This window comes from Helianthus annuus, chromosome 15 (genome assembly GCF_002127325.2).
Source record: "Helianthus annuus cultivar XRQ/B chromosome 15, HanXRQr2.0-SUNRISE, whole genome shotgun sequence".
Lineage (NCBI taxonomy): Eukaryota > Viridiplantae > Streptophyta > Magnoliopsida > Asterales > Asteraceae > Helianthus > Helianthus annuus.
Genome location: NC_035447.2, coordinates 53,776,663 through 53,787,762, shown reverse-complemented (window position 1 = coordinate 53,787,762; position 11,100 = coordinate 53,776,663). Strand labels below are relative to the sequence as shown.

The following is an 11,100-nucleotide window of genomic DNA, read 5'->3' as shown; positions in this document are numbered from 1 at the left end:
GTCACTAATCGGAAAGGAATGATCATCGTAAGGTATAGATAACGATCAATGGAATCTACTTCCGTCAGGTACGTATAAAAAGGGTTGTAGCTTTAGTAGGAGGTTATGACTCGACTAGAGATGGATGTGTCATAATCGAATATATATGCAAAACTGTAATGCAAAATGTGGAATGAATTTCAAAATGTACGTAATGATCGTCGGGTGGTACTGAACTTGAATGCTCGTAACTATGGAAATTCTGATAGAATATACGAGACGGCAAGTATCATTAAGAAATGCTAACCTTGATGCTCGGCTTGTTGGCCATGTTCATTTGAACAAGACCTTGTAGAAAAGATACGCATGGCATAAATAACAATAGTAACCATGGAAATAATGCTTAGTCTTTGTGTTAAGTACGGATAAGTAAGTTTAAGAAGGGTGATTTTAGTTGTAATAATAAGTCTTTGAATGATTATAGTATGTGTAAGATAATATATCGACCCCTCCTAAGAGCTTAAAGGTAATCAGAAGTAATGATAGTAATGGAATGTTCAGGATGGCTCATAGTGAACAAAATGAAAGATAACATATGATGTATGAGTAGTATGAAATAAATCGATTTATTTCGATTAGTAAATATATGAATGTAATATGCTTAAATAGGAAGTTAGAAACAAGCCGTAGACTTAGGTTTGTACGATTATATTTATTCATGAATAAGACTTTTAGCAAATATCCCGAATATATTCATGTTGTATCGAACATCATGAATGGATAAATGAAAAAGTAAGAGTAGTATTGGTCTACTAAGAATGAGAAAGGTTTCGGGGACGAAACCTTCTTTAAGGGGGATAGACTTGTAACGCCCCAAAATCTGAATGTTTATGTTTGTCGTGTGTTCCTATATGACACGTCATGAAATAAATAACTATGCTATTTGACCTAGTTGAATGTATGGTAAAAATTATTAAAAGATGGAAGTAGTGCACATTATGTTAAGTGGCAAACATGAGGGGTTAAATGGAACAAGATGGAAGTTGAGTTATTAAAATGAAAGTTTAACACACACACAAACACACACTTCGTGTGTGTTCACGAATGTTCAGGAGCTCCAAAGAGCTCTAACCCTAAACTCAACTAAATCACCAAATTGAAGGATGATTCAAGGCTTAAATTCGTGAAGGAACATGGATTAATGGTCACCATCACAAGGGAATCATAAGGTATGCCTTAAAAATTAGATTGGTGATCTTTCACGAAGTGGGTTTTGATGTAAATCGCGAATTTGTATGAAATTGAGTTTAGGTATGTGTTAGAATCATCATATAGAAGTTGTGTTATGTGCAATTTTGATTGTATTGATGAGTTGGGATAAAACCCACTAAGAAATTGTAAGAAGATAAAGTTTAGTAAAGATTTATGATGAACTATGTAATGTTGATGTTAGAATAGTGTTACAGAAAGTAGTTAGATGGATAATTTGATATAAAACATATGATGTTTGGTTATGATAATGATTTGTGAAAGATTATGTTAATGCATGGATGAACTAGGAAGAATGTGCTTTAATTAGTTGTACAATATGCACTAAATGGTGTACGCACACCAAGTGTATGATGAAATGTCTAAGTGAAGTTAATATGTGAGATTGTATGAAATAGCTTGATATATGATTGAGATTAGGTAATGATGTAATTAGTAGTATACTAACGTGAAGAAGGTGCTTTAGATGGAACTTATACAAGAACTCGGGTTGAATGTATGTCTTGGTCAAGGCTATGCATTAAGGACTTCTACGTTGTGTTTAATATCACTAGGTGATCATGTGGTTGTAAGCATATTTGCATTGTGAGTAAGAAATGTATATAGTGTCATTGATATAGCATAAATGATGATACGGATACATGAGGATAAGCCGAAAGTTTGTATGATGAACTGTTGACTTTTGAAGGTCAACTACGCATAAGAAGCATGATTTGGTTTGTTGTCGTAAAGGTAGGATTATAGGAAGTTGTATGGTACGTGTTATGTTAATACGCGTTATTTGTGATTACATGATGAATTTCATGAGGTTGAAAGGATATGAATTTGGATTATATGTCATATGCTTGTTAGTCGTCACTAATGAAAGTAAAAAATGTGAAATATACAATCGATATGATCGTTAAAATTTACAATTATGTATGCTAATAAGAATGTGATTTCGATGACATGGAAGTATAGGAATCATGTCAAGACGGAATCAAGCACGGAAGGCTAACGGGTCAAGAAGTGGCGAGGAAACAGATATGAACACGGATGCATGAGGTAAGTGATTTCTGAATCACTTATTAGTTTGTTAAGTAAGGTTATGTTCTAGTTAATTAGGCATGATAATTGAAGTCAAATAAGAAGGGTTGTATGAAATTGATGATTTACGTCCAGTAGGCCGAATGGGTAAAAAATGTGGTTTTATTACTATACCGGAAGGGTGGTGTAAGTAATTGATTACGGTACTATAACCGAGTATGGGTAGAATTGTACATAAGTACGCTAACCAAGAATCAGAGACGCGGATTAATAGTCTAAAGACTCGGTTGTGAGTCATGGTTAATAGACAAACAATTTCGTATAAATGAATGACATGAATAGGTTTAACGCTTATCGGGTATCGGGTGCATAAATCCCAAGTACGAACCTCGGATAATGTATAAGTATTATAGTTATAACGTTTATGTAAGTCTTGGGTTAAAACAAATGAGTAGTTTGACGAAAACATGAACGGGTCGAATAAGTGAAAGCGGGTATATAAAGCCGAGAGCTTTAAGTGAATATTTTCCTTAAACCGGATGTTGGATTTCAAGTTCATATGATAGAATGTGAATTTACAAGCATGTAGGAAGAAACGGGAGGTAAAAACGGGTAAACGGTTCAAAAGTTATGCGCGTTTTAGTGCGTACGGACGACGAAACGAATCTGCAGCAAAAACACCTCTTAACTTAAGAGGAGTGCAAAATAAACACCTCTTAACTTAAGAGGAGTGCAAAAGAAACACCTCTTAATTCAAGAGGAGTGCAAAAGAAACACATCTTAACATAAGAGGAGTTCAAGTTTATTATCCGTGGACCACGACGGGCCTCCCAAACATGATTTTGATCGTTCCTTTGATGTTTATGGGCTATAAATCTAAGTCTAAGTACCATGTAATTAATGTATGGATATATAAAAGGTATGTAAGATCTTGAACGTGTACGTAAGAGTATATGTACATATGTAGACGTGTATTTAAGTATATATGAAGGCACGTGTAAGTGTATGCAAGTAAGTAGAGACGTAGTAATGTATGTAAGTATGTAGACGTGTATGATGTAGTAATGTATGTAAGTATGTAGACGTGTATTTATGTATATGTGAAGATACGTATGTGTATATGAACGTATGTAGAGACGTAGTGATGTATGTGCGTATGTAGATGTGTATATGGTATATATGAGGGTACGTATGAGTGTATGCATGTATGTAGATACATAGAAAGGAATGTACGTATGTAGATGTGTATGTATGCATGTAAGAATGTATGTATGCATGATTTAGATACGTCGACTAATACGTTATTAATAGTGTGCCTTGAGAATGAAAAGTAATGCAGGTACATTATTGAAGCCTCACCAGAACATGGATACGCGGATGAAATGCTTAAAGTTAGAAAGAGAACGCATTGGGAAGTGTATGAGATTGAATCTTGTTTATGTATTGTGTACTAATGTGATGAATGTATGTGGTGAGTGCAGGTTGTACGAATCACGGGCGGTTATCACGAGGAGTAGAGATCGAAGACCGAGTCACAAGATAGATTGTACGGGAATAATTGAGTATGTGCTTTAGTAAGCAGGACTTACACTTTGTTTTTGTGAAAGATACATATTAAAATGAACTTTCAAGTAGGTCAAGATGTTTGTAATGAAAGAAATTTTATGGCACGAATTTCCGCTGCGACTTTTTGTCAAATACGTATTAGGGTCTTACACTAAAGAACTTTATGTATATAAGAGTCCATCCACATGTTAAATTTGAACAAAGTTGTGAATATTTTTTTACTTATTAATATCACGTTAGAAAAGAATTGAGATGGATTAATATTTTAAATTGGATATATGACAAAGCAAAGTATGTTCAATGTTTATCTTTTCTCTTCAATTTAAAATTCAATAAATTGATAACAACAAATATTATTCGGAAAATAATATAATAAAATTCACGAGCGTGATTGACATAACCCAAAATAAAATAAAATAACAAACATGTAAAATGGTAAAATCATTAAAAAAAACTGTAACAGAATTTGTCAAATAATGTTTTCTTGATTTCATCCGATTATAGTTAAGATATTTTTTTGGTTAAAATTTAACATTTTAAGGGACTGGTATGATAAAAGAGTAAAAAGTATGTTGTTTTTTATGTATAAAAATAGTTAGGGAAATTTATTGAGACAAAAAATAAAGTATGTTAGTTTTTTATGTGAAAAAAAGACTAGAGGGATTTTTATGAAAAAAAAAAGAAAGTATATTAGATTTTTAACTGCAAAAAAAATGGATAGACTTTTATGAGAAAAAAACAAAAAGTATATTAGTTTTTTTATAGTATTTGCCCTTGTGAATATGGTGAATGTGGTGGAGGGATAATAAACAAACCGTGATGTTTGGATTTCGGTGATCATACAGATCTACCTTCATCGTTCCACTGATACCATACATATCACTAAAGTGACACAACTGTTCCATACAACCGCTTCCGACTATTGACACAACTTGGGCTATTAACAAGTTCAGCCCATAATACAATACATAATAATTAAATTGTTTTTGACCCATAATAACACAAACATAAACAAGTTTATTGCAGCCCATATCGTGCAGGGGCGGACCCGGCTTATATCCAGGCATAGCCCGGGCTATGACTCAACTTTTTACCAGTAGTGTAAAATTTTTTACTTTTTTTTTATTTTTATACAAATGACACCCCTAAACAACTACGAGGACACCCATCAAAAATTTTTTTACAAACTAATGATAAGCCCAGTTGGTGACGATGATACAAACCAATAATAAGCCTAATTAGAAACTAAATAATAAGCCCAAATAATTAAATAATAGCAAGATTGTATGTTTATACTTTTATTTTTTCGTTGTTAAACTATGTCTATTAGGTATTTGGTTTACTTTATTTATTTATTGTCGTTTTTTTAACATTGTATGATTGCACGGTGAAATTTTTTTTGGGATACCCTTAGTTGATGTTCTAGTTCCGCCACTAAATTATCGTGAGTGTTATGCATGTGTGCATGAACGAGATATTATATTCCAACATACAAGGATATATAACAGCTCGCAAAATTGTTAACTTTCTTGCTATAGTTAAATTAGAAAAGAAAATAAACCTGACAAATATTTATGTTTACCCATGGTCATTTGAGGTTTGTTATTTGTTTGAGGATTTTTATCTTTTATTTTATTAAGTGAAGTACAAGAAATTCATGTGAAAGAATATATTAAAGATCTATATACATACGCATGCATTTTAATAACACTTCTACCATTCGCTAGTGAACAAAGACAACCGTATATCATCCGATATGATATATTCTTTTTGGAATAGTAGATATGTTTTTCTTTCTTTTATAGTCTTAAACTTAAGATGCTATAATTTTTTATCCGATATGAAATATTCGAACACAATGGAGATTGCATGAATAAAAGAGTTTAATTAAAATACAAGTTCCATGTGTATTTCTTGCATCTTAGTTAATCATATCTATAATCCTTCTTCCAAAATCAAAATTACAACAATTCACTTAATGAAAACTTTATAAAAATGCTATACAGCTTCATAATGTTGTCTTAAATTTATACTATAGCAAGTTAAGCACAACAATATAGATTTTGAAATTTTTTGTCTAAATGGAGTTGCCTAACACAACTTCTCTCATTCAGTTAGCATTGTTATTGATCTCTTCAGCAAAGCTTCTCAAATCAAACTTTGCATTGTTGCATTCCACAACACTAACAATCTCTTGGAAAACATCAACACTACATGGTACCAGCAGCTTATCTTTTTGTTCGAAACCGAATTCTTCAGCTGTCTTCTCTAGTAACAACTGAAAAAGAGGGTGAGAAAGATGGGATGCCTGAACCACAAACCTTAGTCGCTCCTCTCCAACATACAGCGCAATACATCCTCTCGGGGTGCTTGCGCTTGATTTCTTGTTGTCGTTATGATCACTACTTAACAAACACTCGTAACGCAATGGCTCAGAACTATGGCCAATGCAGCCTCTAACCTTAATCTTGTTGGCCAATCTCTTGACGAACCCTGATTTCTTGCCCAGCATTTTGTAGAGTGACAGTTGGTTAACTTGCTTCTAGAAAAGTGCCAAAAGGTTGAGCGTGTGTAATGTGGAAGTAGAGCTGTGGAGGAGGTTCTATATAAAATGAGGGAAGCTTACCCTTTATGATATATTAAATAACTCTGTGTTTATGATTCTATGTGTCAAGATATTGTCTTTATGTGCTTTATACATATTATTATATACTTGTTTAGCTGCATTACAACTAGCTTATCATTATAATTTAACAAAGAACAACGATAAATAAGTAATTGAAGATACACTAAAGATTCTGTCCATATGCGCTTCAGAAGTTAGAAATAGTTACCTTTGTGTTTGAGTTAAGAAACACACTAAACATTTACTTTGAGCATAATCATCTCAATTCACAAAATGCAACAACTAATCTAATTCTGGTTATTAGAATTAAGTTTTCAATTCTTTGTAAGCATCCTCATTGTGTTTCTATAGATAGTTGATCAGTAGTATATAATACTTCATGGTGTTTTCTGTTAACCGAAGCCGTCATCATAATCGACATCGTATTCGTGTTCGTGTGTGTGTTTGTACAGAGAACAGAGAAACTTGCATTTGGATATTGTCATATTGTATTGAAAATATCTTGGTAATTACAAAGTTCACAATATGGAAATATTTATACAAAACGGTGGAACGGTCGTGACTGTTAGGAAGAGACATAACCGTTTTAACGGTTATAATTACCAACCGCCATAATTGCCATATCTAATTTAATTACTAACCTATAATCTAATTAACCTAACTAAATAATAATAATAAACAATATATGCTAAGTTTATATTCTAACACCATCCCCTAAACTTAGCATCGGTAATGGCTCGTCACGTTGGCTTTGATGATAAACGCATTTTTCTTTAAACTTGTCATGATGCGTCCATAGATCCACCTTGATTTGTTTCGTGATGCCGAGTAAGGTAGTTCTGAAATTTTCGATATCGGGTTCGCTTAATTTCCAATCTGTTGTTGCTAGTATCTTGTCATCCGTCGCTAAAAGTCTTGTTTCTGTCGCAATATCTTTTCTTTGCTTGTCGCTAATCTGTGCCACTGTTCTTCTCATTCCTTTTTCTTGTTTCACTGTTTCATTTCTATAAAAAACAGAGGCTGCCGATTTCCTTCTTTTGATCAAAGATTCATTTTCGATTTTCCTTTTCTTTGTATCATGAATTTTCGTATCATCTTTGAGGAACAATCCATTATGATTCTTGTCTATTTTTTTCATAACCGGTGTCGGTGACCGGTTATCCCCTGTGTTCTCTTCCTCTTCTTCTTTATGATCATTCCCTGTTTCCTTTGCATCTTCTTTTTCATCTTCTTCGTCTTTCTTCTTGGATTCCCCTGTTTCTTAAAGAATCAATTCCGATGAATCGGATTCTCGAACTCCCCTGTTTCTCCTTGTCTCCCTTCTGATTCTCGTTCTAATAATTCGATTTCGTGTTCTAATTTCATTAGAATCTCTTGCGTCCATTCTGCAAACTCGCGTGATCGCGGAGACGTGCGATCGGGATTGGATTCTTGTCCGTCTCCATATCCCATGTTTTCCTTCTTCATCCGGGTGTGTCCGGAATCGTGTATTCTCGATCGATTCTCTTCTTTCGGTGTTATGACTTCGCCTTTATCTCCGATATCTTCGAGACGTCCCGATTCGTATTCCAGTAATGCAATTTCGTATTGCAATTCCATTATTGCAATCTCTTGTTTCATGATTGCAATCGCGCGTAATCGCGGACTTATATGATCTGAATCGCTATTTGTTTCTCGCGTCTTCCCGTGTTTGTTTTTCATCTTCATCATCCGTATCTTCCCAGGATCATGTAATTCTAATCCTAATTCTTCGTTTTCTAACCATGCGCTCTGATACCACATGTTAGCGAAAGCCGTCATCATAATCGACATCGTATTCGTGTTCGTGTGTGTGTTTGTACAGAGAACAGAGAAACTTGCATTTGGATATTGTATTGAAAATATCTTGGTAATTACAAAGTTCACAATATGGAAATATTTATACAAAACGGTGGAACGGTCGTGACTGTTAGCAAGAGACATAACCGTTTTAACGTTTATAATTACCAACCGCCATAACTGCCATATCTAATTTAATTACTAACCTATGATCTAATTAACCTAACTAAATAATAATAATAAATAATATATGCTAAGTTTATATTCTAACATTTTCATTATTCTCAAGCTCAGGGTTCTTGTCTTCTTCTCTCCATTCGCACCTCACTCTGCCACTTTTGCTGTTAGATACTGGTTGGCCGTCGGCCTTCTTCACCCCGGATAGTAGCATGCTTTTGTTTGTAGTATCGTCGTGAGCTTCAGATTCCTAGGTCGAATTCGATGATCAACCATGTCTTTGTTACAAGAAGATGCAATTATTCCAGCCTCAGTATGATTACCGCAACCAGGTTAAATCTATTTGCAAATAAAGAGCCTTAACACCTATTAGTTTTTGGGAAACATCGTTTCAAGTTATTAATATGATGTTCTCTCTTATCAAACCAACCAATAGCTTGGAGATTTTACTAGGCAAATTTGTTTAATGTATATATGGTAGTAATAATAATTAATTGAGAATATCATCAAATGGGTAATAAAGGTAAAATAAATAACACCATTTGAATAAGTAATTTTCAAATAATACCATTTTAGTAAATACTTTTTTTATCAACACTATTTTTGATATACCCAGATATATGGGAGTCAAAATTAAGTATTGTTGGATTTATGAAACCATAAAACAATACCCGTAGGCCAGAAATTTAACAACTATTTCATAGAAATTGAATATTATGTTAAATTTTTATATAATTCGTATTATCATTGCTGGTATTTATTTGGGTAAAGCTAAACAAATAACACTAGCACACTATTAAGACAAATTACAAATTAGGTATAGGTTAAGGGTGATGCTGAGTTAAAAGAATACTTCGATATTTAAAAATATACAATATATTATTATGGTTACAGATGAGTTGTTAACATGTATATTTTTGTATTATCTCTGTTATATAATATCAAGAGATATCTGTTGAACTAAAATAGAACACATAAAAATATTTAACACCAAAATCAAAACATTATGTTTTCCTTTTGTCAATTTCTTTCAATTTATGTATGGATGTATGACCTAATTGATAATTTGGTTTCATAAAGGTAGGCAATAAATGTATGATCTTTTAGAGACAAATTCTTTTAATTAATTTTTGTTAGATTTATGTAGCCATAAACCATACCCATATAGTGGAAATTATAACAACTATTTCATAAATAATTAAATATTTTATGTTAAAATTTTATATAATTCGTATTATCATTATTGGTATTTATTTATGTGAAGCTAAACAAATACCACTAGCACACTATATATTAAGAGAAATTACAAATTAGGTAAAGGTTAAGGGTGATGCTGAGTTAAGAGAATACTGAGACATTTAAAATGTACAATATACTATAAGGTTTACAGATGAGTTTGTTAACATTTATATTCTTGTATTATCGCTAATATATAAAGAGGTATCTTTTGAATTATAATAAACACGTAAAAACAATTAACACCAAAATTAAAACAATATGTTTTTTTTTTTGTCAATTTCTTTCAATTGATGTATGGAAGTATAACATAATTGATTATTTGGTTTCATAAAGTTAGGCAATAGATGTATGATACTTTAGAGACAAAATCATTGTATTTACATAAGATGTTGGTGAAGGGAACTTTTGCTTAATGTAGTCTACACAAACTTATTTAATCAACCAATGCATTGAATTGATTGATTATTTTAAAGTTGTAATGATCACTTTATAATCGTGAATCTAGATTTTATTTAGAACTACTTAAAACCCACCTAAAATTGTTTGATTGTTTAAACGTCACAAATTCGTTGAAGGGAATTTATCAATGCTATTAGACTGTGTACTCGACCCATTATTCACGCCTTATAGCACCGGGGAACACTGCCCCGGCCCGCGCTATGTGGCAGATTCAAACGACGCACGCGAAAATATAACAAGACTTTTTTCTTGATTTGTGTTTTGACCGTTTTCAAACAATACCGGTCTTTATTATTTTTTTTAAACCAAAATAAAAAATACAAATACATTGAATCTCTACAATTTTTAAAACGTACATCTTCTACAACCATTCTCTTACACTATATTTTTATAAAAAAAAACTATAGATTTTTATACCACTCTCTTACTTCTATCATGTATCCATACAACCGTGATTTTGTTCCTCCTCGTTCTAGCGGCGACCTAAATCAACTGTACGCTCCTAACCAACCTGTTTCCCTGGTTCCCACTCGACCAACCGCCTATGGAACCGGGTTTGTCGAGTACAATCAAAACCAAACGGGCTTCATGAACCTATTTTGGGGTGCAAACGAGCTGAGCCGAGCCCGAGCTCGATTAACTTATGAGAGCTCGGCTCGTTGGTATTTTCTCAAGCTCGAGCTCCGCTCGTTTATTGTCTATAAATTAATATATTAAATAGAAAAATATAAATAATAGACTTTTTAGGCTCGCAAGCTCGATATGTGAAGCTCGGGCCCGAGCTCGTTTACTAAACAAGCTTATTTTTAGGTTCGAGGTTGGCTCATAAACAAGTTTAAGGGGCTATTTGTTTACCTCTTAATGAGGCTCTTAATGGTTCAGACCTCTTACCTCTTATTGGTTCAGCACTTAATGGTTCAGACTGTTTATTTCACGAGCAG

The 11,100-nt window shown here is 33.0% G+C and overlaps 1 protein-coding gene and 1 long non-coding RNA gene across 2 annotated transcripts; one reads left to right on the top strand and one right to left on the bottom strand.

Annotated features, from left to right (window-relative positions):
• Positions 1 to 1,084: 1,084 nt before the first annotated feature.
• LOC118487604 lies at positions 1,085 to 3,797 on the top strand. The gene is made up of 3 exons (XR_004882107.1): positions 1,085 to 1,208; positions 2,209 to 2,292; positions 3,756 to 3,797. It is a non-coding gene; the product is annotated as an uncharacterized LOC118487604 (long non-coding RNA).
• A 2,153-nt stretch (positions 3,798 to 5,950) lies between these two features.
• LOC110876396 (indole-3-acetic acid-induced protein ARG7) lies at positions 5,951 to 6,352 on the bottom strand. The gene has a single exon (XM_022124570.1). The coding sequence runs from the start codon at positions 6,350 to 6,352 to the stop codon at positions 5,951 to 5,953; it is 402 nt and encodes a 133-aa protein (XP_021980262.1).
• Between the last annotated feature and the right edge of the window lie 4,748 nt (positions 6,353 to 11,100).

What these genes read in the sequence shown, in the direction of transcription:
- LOC110876396 (XM_022124570.1), bottom strand. Translation starts at nt 6,352, where the DNA reads ATGCTGGGCAAGAAATCAGGGTTCGTCAAGAGATTGGCCAACAAGATT.